Source organism: Oryzias latipes, chromosome 8 (assembly GCF_002234675.1).
Source record: "Oryzias latipes chromosome 8, ASM223467v1".
Lineage (NCBI taxonomy): Eukaryota > Metazoa > Chordata > Actinopteri > Beloniformes > Adrianichthyidae > Oryzias > Oryzias latipes.
Window position 1 is genome coordinate 21,236,119 of NC_019866.2, and position 25,006 is coordinate 21,261,124.

General features: G+C 42.0%; 2 protein-coding genes and 1 long non-coding RNA gene across 10 annotated transcripts; 2 read left to right on the forward strand and 1 right to left on the reverse strand.

The window, feature by feature from the left end:
• LOC105356614 (zinc finger BED domain-containing protein 4-like) lies at positions 1 to 4,211 on the forward strand. 3 transcript variants are annotated; one of them, XR_002873752.1, is made up of 6 exons: positions 1 to 760; positions 920 to 1,278; positions 1,345 to 1,458; positions 1,554 to 2,526; positions 2,610 to 3,511; positions 3,587 to 4,211. XR_002873752.1 is itself a non-coding variant. In XM_023958042.1 (3 exons), exons 2-3 carry the CDS (start codon positions 1,949 to 1,951, stop codon positions 2,842 to 2,844), a joined length of 813 nt encoding a protein of 270 aa, XP_023813810.1. In that variant the 5' UTR covers positions 1,108 to 1,458; positions 1,554 to 1,948; the 3' UTR covers positions 2,845 to 3,218. The 3 variants fall into 3 exon arrangements, 1 of the variants encoding a protein (XP_023813810.1); XR_002873751.1 differs by having other exon boundaries at positions 920 to 1,458; positions 3,592 to 4,211; XM_023958042.1 differs by lacking the exons at positions 1 to 760; positions 3,587 to 4,211 and having other exon boundaries at positions 1,108 to 1,458; positions 2,610 to 3,218.
• A 27-nt stretch (positions 4,212 to 4,238) lies between these two features.
• On the reverse strand, positions 4,239 to 19,296 carry LOC101170487 (low-density lipoprotein receptor-like). 5 transcript variants are annotated; one of them, XM_023958015.1, is made up of 10 exons: positions 19,119 to 19,296; positions 18,172 to 18,258; positions 8,769 to 9,016; positions 8,569 to 8,691; positions 8,366 to 8,488; positions 8,125 to 8,244; positions 7,804 to 7,929; positions 4,963 to 5,134; positions 4,654 to 4,881; positions 4,239 to 4,574 (listed from the first exon to the last, which is right to left on the reverse strand). In XM_023958015.1, exons 2-10 carry the CDS (start codon positions 18,189 to 18,191, stop codon positions 4,427 to 4,429), a joined length of 1,308 nt encoding a protein of 435 aa, XP_023813783.1. In that variant the 5' UTR covers positions 18,192 to 18,258; positions 19,119 to 19,296; the 3' UTR covers positions 4,239 to 4,426. The 5 variants fall into 5 exon arrangements, with proteins under 5 accessions (XP_023813783.1, XP_023813781.1, XP_023813784.1 ...); XM_023958013.1 differs by lacking the exons at positions 18,172 to 18,258; positions 19,119 to 19,296 and adding exons at positions 12,187 to 12,324; positions 12,931 to 13,026 and having other exon boundaries at positions 8,769 to 9,000; XM_023958016.1 differs by lacking the exon at positions 18,172 to 18,258 and having other exon boundaries at positions 8,769 to 9,000.
• Positions 10,248 to 24,757, forward strand: LOC111947824. 2 transcript variants are annotated; one of them, XR_002873762.1, is made up of 8 exons: positions 10,248 to 11,339; positions 11,429 to 11,520; positions 11,640 to 11,690; positions 11,781 to 11,833; positions 12,492 to 12,605; positions 22,659 to 22,968; positions 23,999 to 24,035; positions 24,108 to 24,757. It is a non-coding gene; the product is annotated as an uncharacterized LOC111947824 (long non-coding RNA). The 2 variants fall into 2 exon arrangements; XR_002873763.1 differs by lacking the exons at positions 10,248 to 11,339; positions 12,492 to 12,605; positions 22,659 to 22,968; positions 23,999 to 24,035; positions 24,108 to 24,757 and adding an exon at positions 12,137 to 12,234 and having other exon boundaries at positions 11,346 to 11,520.
• Positions 24,758 to 25,006: the final 249 nt, after the last annotated feature.

Consider the following 25,006-nt stretch of genomic DNA (forward strand, 5'->3'; position numbering starts at 1 on the left):
AATTGTTCTGTTTTACATTTTTTCATCATTATTTCCACATTGAAGTGTTACAAGGAGCTTTGTTGAAACATATGTCGATATACATCCAGTCCGCCACCAGATGCCGCTGTTCTGTGTGGTTTCAAAGCCCTGAATGGGTGGTTCATTTTTCTTACACAATTAGATGAACCCCAGTGAGTAGGGATGGCCCGTTTGACATTGGGCTTCGGCGCGCGGTTCACCGTCATGAAACAGAGTGTTTCGGCACAATGTTTCGAAGCGTGTGTCAACCAGCGCAGATCAAGTGATTGATGACGTATGACGCGCCAAATGCATCATTCACCTGAACCAGGTTTCAGATCTCAGGTGTGTTTGATCAGAAGGGCGCGCTGTTGTCTATAAATACAGATGAATCCCAAACAACGTTTCCCGACCAGTTCTGTTGTTTCCCGTGTATCGTAAGAATCAACATCATGGCACCCGGTAAAAAACGTTCTGTGGCTTGGGATCATTTCAACTTGATTTCTCCAAATAAGGTAATACACTATTAACGTTATTTTATTAGTAGCCATTGCTGATTATGTCAGTTTTATAGGTATGTCTGTCAGTTGAAAGGAATCATTTTTATTCTTTCCATTTCTTTTTTAGGTGCAATGTTTGATTTGCAAACATGAATTTGCATTTAATGACAGTACATCCTCCATGATGCGACATCTCCGCTCCGTTCCTCATGTTGAAACTCCGCAGTCTGCAAATCAAGCCTTCAATCCACCTCATATTGGTAATAAGAATATATCCAACTAATGGCACTCTAAATAAGAACTAAAACGGACAGCTCAGTGGAAAGATCAGTGACATGTGAATGCTGAGGTTGTGGGTTTGAGGCTCAGCTTCTACAAGTAATTCTTTTTTTTTTAATCTTCATATGTATATTTTGCAGTGTCAAGAAAGCAAGAACTTGATTCTGCATTGGTGGATATGATTGTAATGGATGCACAACCATTTTCAATTGTTGAAGAGAAAGGCTTCAAGGTAAGGTGGCTAATATTATATAGCATTTACATTATTTATGTTTTTGTGTACATAATAAGCTGTATTTTTTTGTCACTATTAGGCTTTTGTCAACCTTTTGGACCCATCCTACATAAAACAATGGTGGAGGAGAAGTACAAAGCCAAAAAGGAGAAGGCCTTAGATGTGGTTAGCAGGGCCTCTGCTGTCAGCCTTACAGCAGACATGTGGACATCCATTAACATGGACGCTTACTTGGCTGTAACATGCCATTTTATCACCGAGGAGGTAGGTATCCCCTGCTTTGTGCAATGCTTTGGTTTATGTATCTCAGTTTGACTTTGTTCATTCTAGGTGGAGCTGGCCTCTGTGGTATTGGGGGTTCTGAAGTTTCCCCAAACCCACACTGCAGCTCACTTGGCTGAGGCCAAAAATCTTCTCATGGAAGAATGGGGAATTAAAGGGAAGGTGCGAGCCAGATCAATAAAGTACAAGATCATTCATCAATATGGCCTCCCACTACCTAATATACATGATTTGTGAACATGTAATCTTTCTTCCAGGTGACAGGCCTGGTTACAGACTGTGCTCCCAACATGGTTGCATGTGCTAATATATTACTGCTTCGGCACATAATGTGTTTTGCACATATGCTTAATTTGGTGGTGAAAAAGTCCCTTGCCCAAACCCCTGAACTAGAGGATATCCGAAGTAAGGGGCGTAGGATTGTCGGTCTTTTTAAATCCAGCACCACAGCGAAGGAGAAGCTGTCAGAGATGCAGCGACAGCTGGCCAGGCCAGAGCACAAATTAATACAAGAGGTGAAACATTTTCTTTTTTTTTTTATCTAAGATTTTACATGTTTTTGCAGTTGTTTATTGTGTTACTTTCTTCTCTCCTTTAAAACGTGCTTGCTGTCTTATCTTAGGTGGAAACGAGATGGAACAGCACATTTAATATGTTGGAAAGGCTGTTTAAGGAGAGAGAACCACTGGGGGCAGCTCTGGCCACCCTCCATACAGACCTTCCTCCACTCACCTCAGAGGACTACCAGGCCATACACCACTGCTTGAGCATTCTTTCACCGTTTCAAGAGCTTTCGACAGAAAAACGAGTGTCAGCATCCAAAGTCATTCCCATGGTCAAAATGCTGAAACATTACATCTCAAGCAGGTGTGGTCAGATCACACACCCACTTGGTGAAAAACTGGCCACTAACTTGAAGAACAATCTCCATGAGAGGTTTTCAGCTCTGGAGAAGGTCACTGCTCTGTCAATGGCAACCTTGTTGGACCCAAGGTTTAAAGAGCTGGGGTTCTGCAGCCAAGGCTCTGCCCACACGGCCATAGAGCGACTCACTAAAGAGTGTGCTGCAACAATGCAGGTGCTACTTCCAGAGGCACAGCCACAGTCGCCACCTAGAGAAGGTCCTTCAAGTCAGCAGGAAGATGGTCTCTGGGCCCTGCTGGACAGGCATGTGGGGGTTCAACAGCAGGTGACCAGCACAACTGCCAGTGCAACAGTGGAGGTTCAGAGGTACAGTAAAGATTAGAATCCTCATCATAACTTCTGCTCATTTTAGACTGGTGCATGACAATAGGCTATTAATGTCCTTCTAGGTACTTAAAGGAACCTCACATCCCAAGGACTCAGGACCCACTGAGATACTGGGTTACCCACAAGGTTTTATACCCACATCTCTACAAGCTGGCAATGAAGATTTTATGCACACCAGCTTCATCTGTGCCTTGTGAGAGGATGTTCTCCAAGGCTGGCGAAATCGTCAGCCAAAGACGAAACAGGCTGAAGCCCAGCACAGTGGAGAAAATTCTGTTTTTAAATAAAAATCTATAACATGTATCCCACCCAGTCATGTTAGACCCTGGTTCACAATCACTCATTCTCACTTTATACATAGCATTCACAATGTAACACAAGCACTTCTCACAAATCTTCAAACATTGTCTTTGTTTTATTTCCACACTGAAGTGTTACAAGGGCAAGGAACTTAGTGGAGTAGATGATATACGTCCTGTCTGCCACCAGTTGCCGCTGTTCTGTGTGGTTTCGAAGCCCCAAATGCTTCATTCATTTTTCTGGCACATTTACACGAAGCCCCATGAAGCTCTCATGGGGCTTCGATTCCCATCCCTACCAGTGAGGCTTCATGGGGCTTCTATTCCCATCCCTAGTAAAAGGACTCAAATGATTAAAAGCTTTAGTAAAAAGGTCCACATGTCAAGCTCACCCACCAAGGCCAAACCAGGAAACCAGCATCCAGATGGAACTCCCACAGCTGCTATTTATCAGCCTTGTGAGCCAATCACAGCTCAACAGACAGGTGCTGGCCATGAATATTAACCTATGGAACACCATGAGGGACAAACTACCACCCACAGCCCTGTCTGCCACATGAGGATGTTATCAAGAAGGGACAACAGTAGGGAAAGGGACTGAACCAAGTGAACAGCTTCCTCTCTTCAGCAGACACATGTTCCGAGTACAAGTGTGTCAAAAGCTGGTAAATACTTATAGATGATGCATCTTTTTGTTTAGTTTTTTTGCTCATTTAATCCATTTTGATCCTTGCATTTAGCACAGACATTCTCACCGTTCAGGCCGTTGATTGGAACAAGCGGAAGCCAGAAAAGTTGGACCAGACATTACCAAAATGATACTCCCAGGTAAAGAAATGAGCAGCATTGTAGATAAAGGGATCTGTTCCCACAAGGATCAATCATAATGACCTTGAAGGACATTGAAGGACTTTATCTGAGCCTCAGGAAAACAAGTACCAGCTGTTTCATCAACATACGTGTGATGAATTGCAGATTTTGGTGCCATAATAAAAAAAAAGGCTTTATGATGTCATGCTGCTGACCATACTGTGATCGGTGAAGTCCAGCAGTGCTGGGGGTCCTTGAAGTGTTGTTTGAGAGCATCTCCTCCCTGCTTCTGGAAGGTATAGCCCAGCAAAGCCAGGAAGTTTTCTCTTTGTAATTTGTATGGATGTCCAGGGCTTGTAGCACTTATGTGTTTTCCTCTTTAATTCTTAGGCAGCACAGAGGCATTAATGGAGTGAGGACGTGAGGGACTAACTGTCTGCTGAGGAGGAGATCATGTACAGTGCCAGCAAAAGTATTTGGCCCCCTTGAACTTTGCAACCTTTTGCCACATTTCAGGCTTCAAACACAAAAATATAAAGCTGACATTTTTTGTGAAGAATCAACATCAAGTGGGACCAAACATGAAGTGTAATAAAATTTATTGGATATTTCAAACTTGTTTAACAAATAAAAAAATGAAATATTGGGCAAAATAATTTAGCTCCTTTTACATTCAGTGCAGCAAAGTCTCTCCAGGTGTTCAGTGAGGATCTCTGAATGATCCAATGTTTGACCTAAATGACCAATGAGGATAAATAGAATCCACCTATTCAAGTCTCCATATCAATGCACCTGCTCTGTGATAGTCTCAGAGGTCCATTTAAAGCACAGAGAGCATCATGAAGAAGTACAAACACACCATTGAGACCTCCCTTCTCGATCTTAGCCGGATTTCCCCAATCAGTCCAGTAAAGAAAGCTGTGAAATGTTGAAAAATGGCAGTAAAACCAAAAGTTTGAACCATGAGAAACACATGTAAATGAAACCATCATCTCACTTGCTATGGGGGTCGACCACTATCGCCCGAGGCTTCGACAAGCCTTGGTGGAAGAGAGTTTTGCGATGGCTGCCATCAGCGGTTGCCACAGAGATAGTGCTACGAATACTGTCGGTCCAATAGAGGTTTTTATGGACCCAGTCGTAGGCGATTCCTTCAGGGGCATCAACGTCGCTGTCGATGACTGTTTGGTGCTGAGTCGAGTCGTCAGCTGAGTCTATGTTTGTTCTTCGTGAAACATCCAAAATGGTGTCAAACGTCAGGGAATGAAACCAACATCCTTTCCGTTCTGGTTTTAGTCAGACTCACCTGTAGATTTTCTTCAGAGAAATGTCTGACCAGTAGATCTCTTTAGTGGCTACGTCAATGTCCAGCGCCACCACATTCTTTAGGCGGGGAATTACTCGAGTGTACTCGCTTTTGTCAAGAGTCATCTTTCTCACTTCATGACGATTGGTGAAGAAGAGGTAGGCTATTGTACCTGCAAAATCACAGAACAGAGGTGGGACGGTTTCACAAATAGCATCAATTAGAATATTTCTGGAAAAAAGTATCAAAGTAATCATATGAAATCAAAAAGGGTTGGTGAGTTTAGCTTTGGTCAACACAACTGACAAAGTATAAAACAGCTAAGACTTGTGTCTTAAAACTTGCAACTAGACAGTAAACTGGGTGGAAATTTGTAAACTACAGTTCCTTGTGGAATAACTGGTGCTGGAAATTGTGGCTTTGGGCTTTTTAACCGTTTAACACCTGAGCTTATACAAAACTGTGGACGTTCTTTTAATTGAACGTTACTATGCAAACAGTAGTTCTACTGTTTGCATAGTAACGTAATTCCAGCGCAGAAAAGCATCTCTGCACTGATATGTGGAGCATTAGTGAACAGTTTACGCAATCAACGTAAATCAGCTGAAAATAGCACAGAGAGAGGCACGCCTCTCTTCTCTCTGTGCTGAACAGAATCTGTTAGAAGTACATTAATTGCGTAAATGGTTGAAGAGCCACGATAGGTCAAAGAGCGTGGGTTTATTTTCCTGTCGCCTGTGACAGCTCTGGCTTTAAAGGGTAAGAACCAGATTTGACCCTCAATTTTGAGCACAGAGAACCTGGTTGTGTGCAAAAAGTAATCTCCACATGAAGCAGTCCATTTCAGACTCAAAACCCATATTTTTCTGTAACAATCAGCAGACATCACAGGAGTGCATCAGGTCCTTAGGATTGGATGGTTTTGTGCTATCATACCTCCATGTTTCTGGTTCAAAGATATGCAAAAAAACTGTATTACAACAATCATAAGACTGGGTTTGGATCATTGACTCTATATGAGAACTGGACTAGGTGACCCCTCCCCCCGGTGTTCCAAACAGGAAGTACTTCTATAGAGAAATAAACAGCTGTCACTCAGTCATTCCATTGGTCAGAATAACCCTTCTTGCTCTGCTACCTTTTTTAACATGTTCTTGATCACCCTATGTTCTTTTTTCATGCTATTTTTTCCGTATTGCAAGTTATTCAAGTAATAAACTAAACTAAAAGTAAAAAAACATTAAATGGCTCAATAAAAATATGTGGTGCCTGCTAGCCTCCATGCCCCAAATTCAACACATTTGATAGAGAGAGTTTGTGTAGCCCTTTTCAAACGGTAGGGGTGTGGACTTCCAAAAAGCTCACTATTTTTTTTTTCTTTAAACTCGTCCTGTCCAACAGCTGGGCAGACAGATGAGAGCTGAAGGCCTCTTGTGTTGGACATATTTTACTTTTACAACAGGGGTTATGAATCATCTGATAAACCAGAGGTATGTCTGAATAAATACCTTTTGTAATCGAGGCCAGACTTTATTCATTTTAATTATTTTTGACATTCTTTTGTGTTGGACCGGAAAAGGAAAGAAGGGAAGAAGAGTGAGGGATGTTAGAAAGAGGGGGATAGGAGGGGGATCATAGGAGGGGGGAGGGGGGTAAAACCATGAGAAATCATAAAGCAACAAGCTACTGGAGGTTTATCATTACGGTAAGGTACAGAAAATACAAATCTCAAAGGGGCGGGGCCTCACACTCAAATGTTATAAACACACCTGTTAGCTGCAAAAATGGGGGGGGTTCACTCCGGGGTTCACTGGTGATCATGCAGCAGATGCATGTCAGTCTCAATTTTGGAATGGAGTCCAACAGTTTTTTGACCTCGCTAAGTTCTTCTCGTTAATTTGCATATTTTCTTTATATTTATTCAGTTTTTCCCTTAAGTTCACTGTGGATTATTGTTCATTTTTCAACCTGAAGAAAAGGAATTAAAGATTTTTCTCTTTTACTTTTGAACTGTGGATTTTTATTGGATCGTTGGATAACGAGGAGAGCTGCAGGAGCGTCAAAACTGAGGACTTAACACTGGAACCATACACATATCATAAATAAATAGTGACTGAATTGACTTCACTTCGTTAAAGCACATTCTTTGGGGGACGTCACACTCGCTCGCTCCAGTTCTCATTTACAGTTAAGAGTTTTGATGACCGACTCGTGATTTGATTTATTACAAATTACCAAGTACAAGAGTCATTTTGATATGAACTTTGACCTTTGACAATAACTAAAGAGAAACATTCCAAAGGGCTCAAATCTTGGACATTAGAGGGATGAAGTTACTCAAACTCTGAATTTGATATTTTTGTTGCTACCTAAAATGTTGAAAATGTGAATAACACATCTGTTGTAGCAGACTATGCTATCTAACTTCAAGGGGTTTAGTAAAAAAAAACAAAAAAAAAACAAAACATTAAAATATAAGATGTTGATCCTCATCTGTAGTGATCATTGACATAATATCGAACCAAAAAAGGGACTAATTCACCTGCTACGGTCAATAAGTAACTTTCAGTGGAGCAAACAGTGTTTATTGATATTGACTACAAATCAATCAAATGGATCCTTTTGTATCAAACGGACTTGCTGTGTTTGTCGACCAGGGCCAAAATTGAACTTTAAAAGTGCCAAAAGTAGATTAGATCAGGCACAAACGTGTGAATTATAACACATTTTTCTCACGCTAATAACATCCCTGACTCTTTCTCCATTTCTGTGTAAAAGCAATTTACTTGATATGTTTCTGTTAAAGTTAGCAGAATAAAAGGGCAGAGTCCGGATGCTTACCAATAGATTTGCATGCTTTGGTTACTGGGTCAACCTGGTAACCCTCCTCACATTCACATTTGTAGCTGCCCATCGTGTTAATGCAGGTCTGGCTGCAGGTGTCTGGACTGGCGCACTCATCAATATCTGATGAAGGGAGACATTTTTAAAAATGTATTTCTTGTCACTTCAGCTCAGTTGTGAGTTAACTGTTAATGAGAAAGAACACTGAGGGATTGACGGTTAACAGCAGAGTAACTAAAGATTTGTACATTATTTCAAAAATGAGTAAAGTTCATTTTAAAATGACGACATAAAGCAGACGTCAGGGCATGGGCTCACCTTCGCACCGTCTTTTGTCTCTGAGGCTATATCCAGTGGGACACAAGCACTCATGGCCGATTTTCAGGTCATTGCAAATGTGAGAGCAGCCGCCATTGTTGTAAAGACATTCGTTGGAGCCTGCAAAGCAAAAGAAGAGACCTTTTTATGAGGACATAATTACAACTCTAAGGACACGCAGGACCCGAGGTAAATGCATAAACTAGTAATTAACCAGAAAGTTGTGAAAAGCTGCACCCACCACATTCCCGAAGAGGCTCATCTGACCAATCCCTGCAGTCCCGTTTGCTGTCACACACTCTCTCCATGGTTATGCACTCCCCACTGCGGCACTTGAACTTGTCCGGGCCCTCACAGCGGGTCACTGTGCAAGCCAAATGAAATGATGAGTGAGCAAGGTACAGCTTTTCAGTGGGACTATGGAGCGTGGGAGGGTCCTCTTACCGTCAACACAGCCGGATTCGTCAGTCGTGTCTCTGCAGTCGTACTGCTGGTTGCACTGGCGACTGCCGTGGATACAGGTTCCATCGCCACATTCAAACTCATCTGGACGGCAGGTGGAGCGAGCTAAGGGCAAAGCGACTGTAGTAAGTAAAGGGGCAGTGAAGAAATGCAGGACATGACGTTTGGAACCACAAACTTACTGCAGCCAGCTTCATCAGATCCATCCAAGCAGTCAGCATCTCCATCACACTTCCAGCTGCCGTGGATGTACTCTCCGCTGCCACAGTGGAACTCCATCGAGTGGCACTGATGAGAGGCGAGCGTCACGGGGGATTCGGCGTGGCAGCTCTGGGGCCACTCGTCTGAGCCATCAAGGCAGTCGTTGTAACCGTCGCAGGCAGACTGGCGAGGGATGCAGATGCTGTTGTTGCACTGGAAGGATGCAGAGCTGCAGGTGATGAGAGGGCAGGAGGCCTCATCACTCCCATCATCGCAATCTGACAGATAAACCCACCCGGTTCATCATTCTCAGAACTGTGCATTGACCTCTGTTCACCTTGAAGAATAACAACCGCCTCCTTCATCACAGAACTGGGACAAGCTGCATGAGCGACGACGACCATCCGGTCGACTGAGAAAAACTGGACTGACTGACAGACACTTTTAGAAACTCATCGTTTTACTCAGCCTTTAAACTCCAGTGAGCGGATTTAGGGCGCCAGCTTCTTAATTTTATTATTCTTATTACTGTTGTTTCTTTATTGTATCATATTGTTTCTGATTTTATGTTAAGTCCTTTGGTTGCCTCTGCTTTTATAAGTGCTATACAAATAATAAATTGATTGTTGTAAAGACACCATTTAGTATTTAGGCATTAAGGAGCTGGGAAAACAACCCTGCTCCTCTTTACATCCACAAGGCTGCTGAGGAGCTTCACGGAGGGAGTGAACATCACTGAAACTCTGTTAAGACGTTGCAGCAGCAGCTGTATCTGCCTCCTCCAGCTCTCACCACATACAGACAAGCATCCTAACCAGCTCTATGTGTGATGGTGAGGTGTGTGGTGGAGGAAATCATCTCCATCCATAACACCACTCCTCAAAGGTGTGCATTCAGAGCAGAACGCCATCAGGGATTCTTCACACCTCATCACAAAGCGCTAAACACACCGGCCAGTGGACCTCAGAGAGACAGCAGCAAATAATACAAATACATGACCTTTCAGAAATTAAAACAAAAAACAATTAAAACATTTGCAGTCTTTTCCAGAAACCAAAACCAACTAACAAAAAATGAAATGAAATATTGACATCATTGATTGGATGATGACTTTTGAAAAAGAGGGAAAGCTTTACTAATCAGTGAACTTTTGCAGTGGCCGTGGCCCGAAGCTGTAAAATGTACCTTCTGACAAAAGATATTGCCATGCCAGATAACTTCCTGTTGAAAGGTGTGCAAACGTCATCATCCAATCTGTGATAGTCCTCATCTTTTTGGGTTTCTTAATTAAACATTTTATTTATGATTTCTGGAAACTACTTTTTTTTGTCTGAAACATTTTCTTCTCAATATGTTTTATTGTTTCTGCCTGGAATTGTGTTTTTTTTTTTTTACATTTTGGTTTCTGAAACTTTTGTGTTGATTTCTACAATGTTTATTTTGTTTTTCTTTTTTTAAATGAATGCTTTTGTGTTGAGTGATTGGTTGATGTGATTTGCACTTCAGGGCCACCGTAAGCTAGCCTAGTGTGCATCACGATGGATGACATTGAGGCGAAGTAGTCGCTTTTTCTGTTCTCCCTGGATGATCCGACTGGATTATTTCAACGCACTCAATGTTTTGCAAGAGAAACAACAGGCCTGCAACGTTTTTTCTTTTTTTGATTTTGGGGTTCCGGTACCGTGAGTAAACTAAACTGTGTGTGTGTATGTGCGTGTGAGCGTGCGCGCGTGCACGAGATCTAAGGTTCCTAACGGTTCAAACTGTTAATGTTCTACAGTTGTTACTTGTGTGCAGTGACTTTGTTAACTAAGGAGTATTTTTTTTATTGTTGAAGCAAAAATTCAATAAACAATCACGGCGTGTCTTTCAATGACAACAACAAAATGATAAGATAAAGGTAGACACGAAAACAAATATACAAAAAAAATAATAAATAAAAAAATATAAGTAAAAATAAGTGGCTATTATTACACAAGCTTAAATAGATCAAATAAATTGCACAATGTATAGATTTAAAGAATAATTTGAGACGGTCCAATAATGCATTAATGTGATGTTTCACCTTTAAGAATGTACAAGTATGTATAAAATGTTTAGAAATCATAATGAGTACATTAACCAGAAAATCCACATTTTTCTCAATAAATTGTTATCGAATTTTAATTGTAATCCAATTTAAAGGGTTAATGATGATTTTTTATTTTTATTTGAGTCAATTATCAAAGGAAGACCAAAAGGTTTTTTTCATGCAAACATTCAAAGAAAATATGTTCCACAGTTTCTAGATTAATTCCACAAAAGACACAAAGATCTCTATAACAGTTAAAGCGGGTATGTAGAAAATGATTGGAAGGGTAAATATCATTCAATATTTTAAAGGTCACTTCTCTAGCTTTGTGAGGGATAGGATATGACAGAATGTTCGTATCCTTCTAGCTTCTGTGGTGCTGTAATTCTGCAAAATACATTTTCTTTTTAACGGGGAAGGATAATATGAATTATTTAAAATTTCTCAAATAAATTTGTTAGTTAGGGTCAGCGTCGCTCAAGTAACTTTTGGTTTTTTGACCATGGCGCCATAGTAATATGCATGTTAAGAGAGTCTTTGCCGCTTGTCATATTTCTGTTCTCCTTTTAGAGTCTAACAGGAAGTCAGAACCGAAGGAGCATCAGACTTTGAATGCCCATAAGCAACTACTTTGTACAACTACAGGACACCTGGCCATACAGGTAATATTACAAAAAACTGTTCAAATCATTTGTAATATATGTAATAAAAAATAAATAAATATCAATCTACATCCATGAGTTAATAAGGAGTTGAAAAACAACCTTTTTGTTTTTTCAAGAGCATGGCACATTCTGACTGCTAATCTGGACCCCCACCCCCAGCTGACAACGTAAGACCAAATGATTAGGTTCAATTTGTCACAAGATTTGGTTGGGTGGTCGTTTGGTTTCATTTTTAATTTTTAATTGGTATGTTTCAGGTGCCACAACATGAGATGGATGTGGAGAAGTGAAGATGATCAAAGAGTATGACGTATCTTATGATCATCATGACCATATTTCAATGATTGACTAGCCTTGTAATATGGTTTTTACTTGTGATATTTTATTGAAGGTAAAATATTCTTTACACGTGATTTTTTTAAAGAGAAAATAGGTGCATATTTTTTCTATTAGGTTTTTAACTGATTTCTTATGCATTTTATTCTCTTACCCTTTTTAATTTATCTTTAGCTGTTGATGAATTATTACTGTTATTTTAGGAGCATAATTTTATTTCAGTTATACCTTTTTTCCCCTGATTTGATCCCTCAGTTTTGTTTTTTTTTGGCTCCAGCGTTTTTCCTCCCATCGGGACCTTTCACACTGGGAATAGTTCTGGTTTACCATCACAGTTGCTGTCCCATTGACAGCTCCAGCCTGGTGACTGGAGGGCTCTGCACCACTATGTGCCCAGGCCACGGTTGTGGGTGTTGACTCTTGGCGTGCATGGCCCCCAAACATGTCTTTGTCTCAGGGTCAGCCCTGTGAACAATGTTGTGTGACACTAAATAAAAAAAAACATTGTCATATGAATATTGTTTAAATGAAACTAAATTAAGTATACTTTTAACATTTTTTACTCTCTTGGCCGTTTGTTTTTCTTGGAATCTATTCTTAATTATTTCTAATTACAGTTTTTTTCTTCTCAGGATGTCAGCCGAGAAGCAGTGAAAGAGGACTGAACTAATCGCTTCAAGATTGTCTTGGTCCTTCCCAATGAAACACAGGACAACCAAGACCCAGCGTTTTTCTACACAGAGAGCGTAATTATATCGGGGGAGGGGGGGGGGGCAGATTGTGCCCCGGTCAACCGCCCTACTGCTATAAGAGACCTGCCTTTACATTTGCGGTGATAAAGTATCACTATAGTGTCAAAAACGCGGCATCTAGCTCTGCTCTACGGATTAGTCTGAAAAACAAGCTAGCTTAGCTTTACTCAAGCATGATGCAAAATGACTAATTTGCTGGCTAAAACAAAACCACGAGGCATTGTTAAGGCAAGTGACTTTCTGGACCAATGTCCAACAATTTTAAAAGATTGAAGTCAAGTAAAAAGACAAAAAAAAAAGGTTTGAAAACGTTACTTACCAAACCCAGGCAACTTCGATCAACCCGCTCCCTCTTCTGTCTGCAGTGATACTAAGGCACGCGCTTCTGATCTTAAAATGGCGGGTGCATGGTGTGCGCATGCGCAAATTAGATGACGTCATTGCAGGTTGGAGGAACATAATTTTTAAAGTTATATTTACAATTTAATAAACGTTGTTTCTGTCATGTTATGAATGATGCAGCTCAGAATTGCTTGTTCACGACACTGTGCGACAGTGCAATTTACGACAGTGCGATCTAGGGGAGTCGAGTTGGATGTGCGTGCCTGGAGAGTGTTAATAAAAAGTGTCTGCTGCTAACCACCGAACTATTGCCACTCGTCATTCCACATGGTGTCAGAAGTGACCTGGACAGAACCAACGTCGAATACGGAGTAAGAAGACAAAGAACTGAGCGAAATGGCTAAATTTAATCCGCCCGCCAACTTTCCCTTTGATAAGCCGACTGAATGGCCGGACTGGAGACAGCGCTTCGAGCGATACAGAATCGCCACGAAACTCAACAAGGATGAGGGGACGGTGCAGGTGAGCTGCCTCATCTATGCAATGGGCGCTGAAGCGGAGAATATTTTTAAGTCGTTTACATTTAACGAGGAGGGCGACAGAGACAAAATCGAGGTCGTCCTAGCAAAGTTCGACGACTATTTTTTCCCGCGGCGGAATGTGATTCACGAAAGAGCGTGTTTTCACCAGCACGTGCAGCGGACAGGGGAGAAAGCAGAGAGCTTTATCCGAGCACTCTATGAACTGTCAGAGCACTGTGACTTCGGAGCGGCCAGAGAGGAGCACACCCGTGACCGGATCGTGGTGGGGATCCAGGATAAAGAGCTCTCACGCAGGCTACAGTTAATGTCGGATTTAACTTTGGCGCTCACAGTTCAGACTGTACGGCAAGCAGAAGAGGTCGCAGCACAAGTGAGTCTGCAAGGGGACACGGCGGCGGTTCAAGAGGTGCGGCACAGAAATAAAAACCCAAACTGGAGACAACAGCATAAACCAGGCAAGTCAAATGCACACAGTAAATGGGGGGAACCTGTGAAGAAATGCGGAAGATGTGGAAAGCTGCCACACAGAGGGGAGGAGAAATGTCCAGCTTCAAAAGCTAAATGCCATAACTGCCACAAGATGGGGCATTGGGCCAGAGCATGTCGCAGCAGCAGGTCAGTGAATGAGGTAACTGAAATACAGGAAGGGGAGCAGACCTCCTACTTTCTCGGCTCCATATGCGATGCAAAAGAAAAAAAGTCTGAAGCATGGACAGTGTTGCTCCAAGTTGAATCTGTTCCTGTCCAATTTAAGATTGACACAGGGGCTGATGTCAATATTATAAATGAGGACACATTTCAAGCCCTCGACACAGGTAAGGTGTTGCATCCACCTGACCTCCCACTAGACAGTCCCGGAGGAGAACTGTCCTGCCTTGGTTGCTTTGATGCTGCAGTAAGCTACAAAAACAAGAACTACACCTCAAAAATATATGTAGTGCATGGGCATAGAGTCAACAATCTGCTCAGCCGCTCTCTGTCTGTAGAAATGAACCTTGTGAGAAGAGTAGATGATATCGCAAACTATACAAATGAACAAACGACCGGCAGTCAGCCCTTTGGGGAGCACGGCATTTTAAAAACGGCTCCAGTAAAAATTGAATTAAAAGAAGGTGCTGTGCCACACGCAGTTCACACAGCAAGGCGTGTACCATTCCCCATGCTACAGAAAGTGAAAGAGGAGCTGGTAAGGATGGAGCAAAATGACATTATTAAACGTGTAATAAAACCGACAGAATGGTGCGCTCCAATGGTACCAGTCTTAAAGAAACATACAGGCAAAGCCAGGATCTGTGTTGATCTAACAAAACTCAATAAGTCGGTAAAAAGAGAGCGGTACATCCTTCCAACATCAGATGAAATAACGTCTAAGTTGAGTGGTGCCACGGTGTTTCATCTCTAGATGCTGCAAGCGGGTTCTGGCAGATTCCCCTGCACCCAGAGAGCTGCGAGTTGACAACCTTTATAACACCATTTGGCAGGTACTGCTTCAAAAGACTGCCATTTGGCATCACCAGTGCGCCAGAAATTTTCCAACGTAAAATGCTGGAAACTCTGGAAGGTTTGGAGGGTGTCGAAGTCTTCATGGACGACATCTTGGTGCATGGAGCCACCATGGAAGAACATGACGCGCGTTTGGAAAGGGTCCTTCGTCGAATCGATTCAGCAGGCCTTAAACTCAACAAAGAGAAATGCTCCTTGAGGCAGAGCCAGTTAAGATTTCTGGGTCACCTGATCGATAAGTCAGGAGTAAGGCCAGACCCTGAGAAAGTGGAGGCGATTAACCAGCTAACCCCACCTCAAAACGTTCAGGAACTGAAACGGGTGCTAGGCATGGTGAACTACTTGGGCAAGTACATCCCTTCGCTAGCAACGGTCGGACAACCCCTTTTCGATCTCCTGAGAACGAAAAATGCATGGACCTGGGGTCCTTCGCAACAGTCAGCGTTCGATAACATCAAGGTTATGTTAACAACAGCCCCGGTTCTCACCTTCTATGATGTTACGAAGCAGACGGCGGTTTCCGCAGACGCCAGCAGCTATGGGCTAGGCGCTGTACTACTCCAGCTTCATGGAGAAGAGTGGAGGCCAGTTGCCTACTGCTCCCGTCGCCTATCAGAGGCTGAGACTAGATATGCTCAAATCGAGAAGGAATGTCTAGCCAGCGTGTGGGCCTGTGAAAAGTTTGATAAATACTTGCGAGGTTTGGATCGATTCAGGCTAGAGACCGATCACAGACCCTTAGTGCCCCTGGTGAACAGCCGTAGCTTAGATGACGTCACTCTGAACTGTGAACGCCTTCTTATGCGGCTCATGAGGTATAACCCAGAGGCTGTCTATGTACCAGGCAAGACCCTCGTTGTTGCAGACACCCTGTCACGTTGTCCTCAGGCTCGTACCAGAGAGCCCACAGATATGCACAGCGAGGTTGAATGTTATGTCGCCACGGTAGTTCAAAGCATTCCTGCCTCTCAGAGTCGTATAGATGGCATCAGAGGAGCCACAGCCAAAGACAGTGAACTTCAAACCGTCATCGAGCTGGTAAGAAAAGGCTGGCCAGAATACAAAGACAAGGTTCCTATAAATGTCCGAGCTTACATGAAAGTTAGAAACGAGCTGGCAGAGACCAACGGCCTTCTCATCCGTGGCTGTAGAATTGTCATCCCTAAGTCTGAAAGGGGGGAGATCCTGAAGAAAATTCATGCAGGACACCAAGGGCTCACAAAATGCAGAGAGAGCTAAATCATCTGTTTGGTGGCCTGGTCTGTCAGCAGAGTTAAAGAACACAGTGATGCAATGTCAGACCTGTCAAGAACAGAAGCGTTCTCAACAGAAAGAACCACTCATCTCTACCCCTCTACCAGATCGTCCCTGGAAAAGAATTGGACTGGATCTCTGCGAATACAACAAGAATAATTATCTCATAGTATCAGACTACTACTCCCGTTTCTTGGAAATATTACATCTGCCATCCACCACAAGCTTCCAAGTCATTCAGAGACTAAAAGCCACATTTGCTAGATTTGGGATTCCAGACGAAGTTGTGAGTGACAATGGACCTCAGTTTTCCTGTGCAGAATTCAGAGAATTTGCTAAAGACATGGATTTCCAACACCTTACATCAAGTCCTCACCACCCTCAAGGAAACGGACATGCAGAGAGAGCAGTGCAAACCGCTAAGAAGATTCTCAGGCAGGAGGATCCACTCATTGCTCTCATGTGCTACAGGTCAACTCCCTGCTCCAGTACAGGAGTCAGCCCAGCAGAGCTCCTCATGGGGAGAAAGATCCGCACAACACTTCTCACCCTGGAGAAGAATCTCCAACCAAAATGGCCTGACAGAAAGGCTGTTTTCCAACGAGACGCTGCGGAAAAGACTAAACAAGCTTTCTACTACAACCGTCGTCATGGCGCCAGACCTCTTCCTGTTTTACGTCCAGGGGACACTGTTCTTACCAAGCTGGATCAGGAAAAGAACTGGTCAACTCCAGCAGTCGTCTCGAAGGAGTGTATAACTCCCAGATCATACCTCTTGGAAACTCCACAGGGGGTGATGTTTTGACGTAACCGTCGTCATCTTCACAGCAACACCCCACAGCAGGTTGTCCCTGCTGCCCTTCCTACTTCAGCTGAGCCGTCTGAGGTGGAGCCTGTTCCTTCAGCCACTGCTCCTGCCTCAGAGACTGCACTTCAACCTCAGGTCTTTACAGCTGCAAGTTCTCCAGCAGCTGCTTTAAAGACTGTGTACACACGTTCTGGACGGATGAGCAAACCTGTCAAGAGACTGGACTTATAGTCTCTATGCTGTGCACTGTGCACAATATGGCCTTTGGGGGGGTGTTACGAAAAAAAAGGGGGAGAAGACACCGCAGAAGACAAGACAGAAGATAAAGATGGACTAAATTTAAGTTTTATAAACGTTGAAAAGTGAATTTTGAATGTAGTTCATTGAGGATGGTTAATTGCTCTTTGCAACTGATTCGTTCGAGCATTATAACCTACAGTTTTACAGCGTGCTAAGTTTGCAGAAAGATAAACATTATTCTCAGAGAAAATGTTGGGTTAGAAAATCTAATTTAATTTAAGTTTAATGCAGAAAGGGTTACAATGTAGAGACACGTTGAATTATGTTTTCTACTAATTATTTTACTTTGAAAAAAGGGGAGATTTCATGTAATGAATGATGCAGCTCAGAATTGCTTGTTCACGACACTGTGCGACAGTGCGATCTAGGGGAGTCGAGTTGGATGTGCGTGCCTGGAGAGTGTTAATAAAAAGTGTCTGCTGCTAACCACCGAACTATTGCCACTCGTCATTCCACAGTTTCAAAAATAAAAAATATGTTTGACTTACTTAAAATAATTAGGCATAACCAAAAAATGTGATTAAAATAATTAAAATGAACTAAAAAGATATTTGAAGCATTTACTAGAGGCCAGAATCACTTTTTTTAGTGGACAGTTCAGCTTCACCACAACAGTCAGGAAAAAAATGGATAAGTATTTATTTAACATTCCGTCATGTCACTGTGTCCAACTGCATCGATCAAAAAGTCCTTAGTGTAGCCCATGTGATGTTTGTTGTGTTGATTTCACCAAAATTGCTTTTTTATCTTTAATTTGTTATTTGCATGCGAATGTTTTAAGCGGAGACTTTTATTTTGATGGTTCGCTTACTTCCTGTTCTTTCGCGGCATTCTCCTCAGTCCCCCATGAGAACTTCAGAGAGTAGGTAAGCCGTAGACGTTACTCGCACTAGTTTGACTGAAAAGAGAGTTTAAAGTTTAAAACATAGAAAAACAATGTTCATAACTTAAAACTCTTCTCACGCCTTTTTTGTTTTTGCCAATTGTGTGAAAAATGTTGTTAAGGGTAAATGCAGCATTCAGAAGTGTGTTAGTGTTAGCAAGACTTGCTAACTTGCAGCATGGTCTCATGTGTGTCTGTGGGTTTTTTTTTTTTTTGCCTTCCCTCCCTTTTTGCATTAACACAGTAAAATCCCTCATTCTGGATGGCAATGATGACTTATTCATCTGAAAACACAACGCAGAAGACTTTAGTCGGCGCTGCACGCACCCCACAGCAAAAGTGTGCCCAGCTACATTAGCAACCGCCGCTGTGCTTTTACATTAACAATTCTAAATGGATAAAAACTGTCGTAGCATGGTGAGGGTCGACACATAGCCTGTTGGATCGCTCATAGCTCAACAAGATAACATAGGTGACATGGGTAAGCAAGATACACACACTTCCTGTTGTGGAAGATGGTCTGTTATTAACTGCTGCTCAGTGACAGTTGTTGCACAATCCCATCCTTTAGATCCTTTATTTACCAGTTTACACTAAATGGTAATGAACTCTCCCAGTAAAGAATACATTTACAAAGTGATGCAGGGGTAGGGCGGAAGATTGCAGGTTCAATTCCCACCTTGCCTGTCCTTGGGCAAAACACTGAACCCCACCTTGCCTCTGGTGGAAGGTTGGCGCCAGTGTTCGCCAGCGGAGCCGCCACCAGTGTGTGAATGTGTGTGTGACTGTAAAGCGCAGTCACACACACAATCAGACTAAAGGTTTCTGTTGTGTTATTTTAATGAATAGATGCTGTTTCTTGAACAGGACCTCACCCCTCCTTCTCCAGGATGACTGCCCGCTCATAGTCCTTGAGGAACATGGGTTTCACTGCAGCTTTCTTCGAGGTTGAAGGCTTCTCATCGCTGTGAGAAGTGTCTGAATAAAGAGGAACAAACGTTTCACGAAGGGGCAGAAAAGCCACGAGAAGCTAGCTGCTGCAAACATGTAAACAACCACCTTCAGAGTAGAACTTGGCGTCTTTCTCGTAGATCTTCGGGTCTTTTTTCTTCAGCAGCGACAGGATCCTGTAGAAGTCCCTCTCGACGGTGGGATCCAGCTCCTGCGGGACACAACTTTAGCTCAGTCAGTGCGTTTTAACTCAGCTAGTCTAGAAGACCTCATGTGCTAACCACTTCACTGTCGTCTGAGCTGGACCCCGAAGAGTCCGAGTCTCTCCCGTCGTTTCTGTCCCCAAATCGGTCCTTAACTGTAAAATACAAAACAAAAAGATGTCTTTCTTAAGCGGCAGCAGCCTGAAAAACAACTTAAAGCTACTTTTCATCGCTGGGTTGTTAGCATGTAAACTAGCTCGTAGACACGTTTCTGCAGCTCTTCTGTCGGTATTTGTCATATTTCTGAGCAAACTTTGTGTTAATTTTTAGTTCCTGTTTGCCTGACATTTTAAAAATGGAAAAAGGATAATTATTTATAAAAATAAACAGACATTAGTGAATAGAAACCATGCCAGCTGCCAAAGGAAGCATGTGTGGGACCCTAATCACGTGGTTTCCACTAAAGGAAGCAATTGGTGTAAATGTCCTGCAGAGGGCGCACGAATCACAGAATTATTTTTATTTGACAGAGAAAAGTTCTTTTTATGATATTAATACCTTTAATTATTTCAATTAGTAGTTTAATCTGATTTCATTTTTGATAGATTTAACATATTAGAACTTAAGAAATTAATAAATGTTAGATTCCCTGATGCAAAAATCACCACTTAAAGATGTAAAAAAAAAATGGATAAAGTGTAGATTTAGTTTGAATATGTTATTTATGATTAATGTCTGTCAATAAAATGCGTTTATTTATAAGACAATAAAAACAAGCATGGTTACAGTAAAAACAGTAATTATTTTAAACTAAATGTTCAGTGGTTTCTTTAAAAAAAACAGTGTTGTGGAATGTTTGTTGGAATTCACTGATCAAATGTCATTGATTCTCTACTTGGTCTGTGAGTAAAAATGTCAACAGCATCCCATTAACTCAAACAAACACAGGTGAGTATCTGGTCAGTGCTGCATTTCTGCTGCATGTGGGAGGACCTGAGTGGGTGGGACTGTGCCAAATGTGAGACCACATGACGTCATAGCAGTTCAGGCTAAGTGTGGGCTGTTCTGGGAAGTTTTGGGAAGTTTCTTCTGGCTCGGTTTCATTATGGATTGATAACAATAAATAATCTGTTGGAATCAAGCCCTTTTTACAATTATCAGCATCTCTTTCTGAGAGCAGAAAAACTCCCAGGACTTAAACAAAGCGCTCCTTTGTTTCTTATTCACAAGCAGCTGTTTATAAATCAATACTTCAATGATATTTCTGTAGCTTCAAGAGAAAAAGATTACACCGATGTTTCAAGAAGTAGAAAAAATTAGTTTATGTTCTGTTAGACACTTTATTCTTATTATGAAATTGAAAACAGTGTTACGCCCCCTAGGGGTACCTAGGGGGGCATAACACAAAAAGTTAAGATTTGGCTGATAATTTAACATGAACTAAAACACCAAACGAATGTCAATATACAAAAATGACAAATTTATTTACAAATAAACAACCACCAACAACTACAAGTAAAGCAAAAAGGCTTCAGGGTGAACCAAGGCCAAAATAACAAACAAAACCCCACTTAACTGAAACATGTAATCTTACCTGTAAATGAAAGAAAAAGGGAACTCAATGACAAACACTAACCTCCCTAGACTAACAAAAACAGGAGAAAACATGTACTAAAGAAAATGGCAGTTCACCCCTACAGCTTCACTTCAACAAAATTATAAAGCAAAGGACTAAACAGAGTGGGCACAACACCATAAACTACACAGAAGAAATAATACAAAACACTAAAGTGCAACACACAACTAAACAGGTGGTGAGATCAAAAACAAAATGGAGAAGAGGGCCAAGCTGCAGTGGAGACTGTTGCAGCAAGGCTCCCTTCTCACAGGCTGGAGGTCCACATGGTGCTTTGAAGGCTGCCTCCACCAGCTCTGGTCCAATGGGAGGCCACGCCCTTTCCAGCACACCTGAAAATAATCAGACATACAAACCCAAAAAATCCACAAAACCCACAGAATTCCCACTCTGAATTTAAATACACAAACCACAGAACAAAGAGAACCAAACAACACCAAATACAGCCACAGCCGTAACACAGTTATTAGTAATAACTGCTGCTCAGTGACAGTTGTTGCACAATCCCATCCTTCAGATCCTTTATTTACCAGTTTACACTAAATGGTAATGAACTCTCCCAGTAAAGAATACATTTACAAAGTGATTTCTCAATTTTTTTAATCTAAAATCTAGTACTAATAATTACATAGTTAACAGTTGGGCTATAATGCTTCTTTTTTCAACAAACAGCAGTTTTCCTTATTACTTTAACTTGATGTTCCAAATTCCATATATTGTTTTAGTGACAAACAAAATAAGATTTTTTTTTTGAAACTGTAGAAATAAAGAGAATATAGCTCTTACCTAAACACACCATAGTATTGTAACTTGCCCATGTCTCTTCCCACTCGTGTTTTTCTGTGTTTTGTTACAAACTAATTCAAATACATGTACTTCTTTTTCAGCTTGAAAACTCTGGTGAGCAAACTGTTCCTCCCAAATTAGGCCGGTCTCCAATAATTTGTGCTGCTCGGCCAGCTTATGTGCTCTCTGAGTTTTGAACGAGGAAGTGTTTGCAGACATTGTGCTTTACTAACAGTTTGATCCAAGCAAAGAAATAAACGGCTTCTAGCCTGTTCCAGAGCAACGGTGTCCCGCTTCATTAGTTACCGTTTGCGTCCTGAACGGGACCGGACCGGAAATAACAGCGGTTTGAAGCCTGAGGCTGAAAGGTAACACGCTGATGGGGCTGTTCTGCAGTTATGTGAGGGTTGTGGGGACACTTAACCCTCTTAGGTGGCGGCAGTGTAGTGACCAGGGGGTTATCCCCGCCTCCAGCGCCTAAGGCTCATGGGAAGTGAAGAGTTTTGGGGTGAAACCTTGAGTTTAGAAGGCTGGAAGTTGAACTAACCTCCATGCTGTTTTGGCTGTTTGAGTGTGCTGGAATAAACTTAATAAATAAACTAAATAAGCTTTTTGCTCTAAAGGAGATATTGTCTCTCTTTCTGATCAATCCTGCCTGAGACTGACCGGGATTGTGCAGTGTATGGGGCACAATTAGCTCTCCAAAGAAGCCTCTTCATGAGCAGCTCAGCTGTTGCTTCCCCGCTCAAGTGTTGGTTAGGCTGGATTGTTATAATACTTTTGCATCCACCATCCTTGCCAGAGTATGAAAAAATGACATCTAGATTTTTGTCTTTCAGAATCAAACACAGGCAGCTGCCCCCCAGAAACATCAAACTCCAGGCGCCTGGAGGAGCCACAAGTGGCTCGACAAACATCAAATCCCAGGCGCCTGGAGGAGCCACAAGTGGCTCGACAAACATCAAATCCCAGGCGCCTGGAGGAGCCACAAGTGGCTCCACAAACATCAAATCCCAGGCGCCTGGAGGAGCCACAAGTGGCTCGACAAACATCAAATCCCAGGCGCCTGGAGGAGCCACAAGTGGCTCCACAAACATCAAATCCCAGGCGCCTGGAAGAGCCACAAGTGGCGTCCCAGCTCTCTGTTCAGTAAGTAGACTGCCTGAAAATTAAAAAGCATTTCTAATAATCCATTTTAATTGTCAAATTAAACATTTCTAAATGAATTATGCTACACATTTAGTAGAGAACATTTTGCGGGAGCCGCTTTTGCTTGTGCTGGATTGTTATAATACTTTTGCATCCACCATCCTTGCCAGAGTATGAAAAAATGACATCTAGATTTTTGTCTTTCAGAATCAAACACAGGCAGCTGCTCCTCACTAACATCAAGCCCCCCATCAAGCGCCTCCCAGTCATCAGACTCCAGGCGCCCGGAAGAGCCACAAGTGGCTTCACAGCTCTCTCTTCAGTAAGTAGACTGCCTGAAAATTAAAAAGCATTTCTAATAATCCATTTTAATTGTCAACTTAGACATTCCTAAATGAATTATGCTACACATTTAGCAGAGAACATTTTGCGGGAGGTGCTTTTGCTTGTGCTGGTTTGCGGCGCCTTCCATACGTGAAACCAGGGTTCGAATCCGGGCTGCTCCCTGTTCCCTTCTCTACTTCTGTGCCGGTCCCAATCCCAGTTGCTTTGAAAAGGTTGCGTCAGGAAGGGCATCCGGCATAAAACATTGCCAAGTTTACCATGTTCACTGTGGCGACCCCTGATGGGATTTAGCATGGAACATTTTGAAAAGTAAATGTCAAATACTATTTTCATTATCATTTTAATTAAGTGGCAGAATAAGCAGTGTTAAGGAAGGAAATGAAAAAGCATTTTGGTGGATTACTTTATCATTTTAATTTTGAGTCAAAATGCAGCTTCATTTTGAAAAGGAAAAAGCATTTCTGGTTTTGACTTTACAATCGCTTCCATATCTTTACTAATTGTTTTCTATAATCATACAAACATATCTCCAAACATTGTTTGTCCTTGTTGTGTCTTCATTTTCACTGATTCATTAGGGCATGAACAACATCAGATGTGTCACAAGCCTCTGCCCTGTTCTGGTGAATCATTTTGGAATGACTATTTTGTATTAACTGATAACTTCATTGTCCACTTTGTTTAGACTTACTTACACGACCTATCGTGAGGAGCCGCCGAACGTAAGTGTCTAGCAGTAGTCAGTCCTCTTCTGCTATTAAAATTGATGCCTGATTGCTTTTTTTTGTCTCTAGAATCCCATCCGTCCGGCTACAACAGCCACGGGGGTCAGAGGGCTGGTGATAACTTGTTTGGCGGGGGCTGCCATAGCATCAGCATTCCTCTTTGTCAAATGGTACCGGCAGGTGCCATAAAAATTGGTTATAATGATTACTTTATTTTTTTTAAATTTCATTAAAAACGTTCATAAAATCTTGATACTGGACTCTTCACATTTCTCCGCTCTGATTTACCTTTTGATCCTTCCCGGGAAGGGAAGAACACCGGCCGAGAGCCGAGAGAGAGCCGGCAGATTTAAGGGTCTAGCAGTGGTCAGTCATCTTCTGTTATTAAAATTGATGCCTGATTCCTTTTATTTTGTCTCTAGGTTGGGATCCGCCCACCGAGGCTGGAAGATGTGATCTGTTGTCTTCTGCTTGGGGCGACATACGTAATTTTATGGCATTTTCTGCGCCACTCTTAAGCAATTTGTTTTTATTTATTTAATTTTTTGATGTTTCCATGTTTCCATTTTTTTAATTTCTAACTTTTTATCAGCAATAAAATTCGTTCTCTTATTCATTGATACATTCTTCATATCCGTTTTGTCCCTTTCGGGGTTACGGGCTGCCGGAGCCTATCCAACCACTTGTGGGCAAAGGCTAAGGACACCCTGGACGCTAGTCTGTCACAGAGCCACAATTACACAATCACACACATTAAATAACTATTTTGTATTACCTGATAACTTCATTGGCTTCTTTATTTAGAATAACCTATAAACGATTTCAAAATCCCGGGAGCCCCAAGACCCATAGAAGACGGAAGACTTGCTCTGGCCTCTTTTGTTTGCTATGGTGGCATTTGCTGCCCCCGTCTTATTAACGTTTAAATGTACATGTTTTTTATAGTTGATCACATGTTTTTGCACTTT

Excerpts from the sequence above, each read along its gene's own strand:
- LOC101170487 (XM_023958013.1), bottom strand. The coding sequence starts at position 12,303 with ATGTTTGGGGGCCATGCACGCCAAGAGTCAACACCCACAACCGTGGCC. Across the intron at positions 9,001-12,186 it reads ATGGGACAGCAACTGTGATG|TGCAACAACAGCATCTGCAT; the intron begins GTAAACCAGAAC and ends GCATCCTTCCAG. Across the intron at positions 7,930-8,124 it reads AGACAAAAGACGGTGCGAAG|ATATTGATGAGTGCGCCAGT; the intron begins GTGAGCCCATGC and ends TCCCTTCATCAG.
- LOC105356614 (XM_023958042.1), top strand. The coding sequence starts at position 1,949 with ATGTTGGAAAGGCTGTTTAAGGAGAGAGAACCACTGGGGGCAGCTCTG. Across the intron at positions 2,527-2,609 it reads GCAACAGTGGAGGTTCAGAG|GTACTTAAAGGAACCTCACA; the intron begins GTACAGTAAAGA and ends ATGTCCTTCTAG.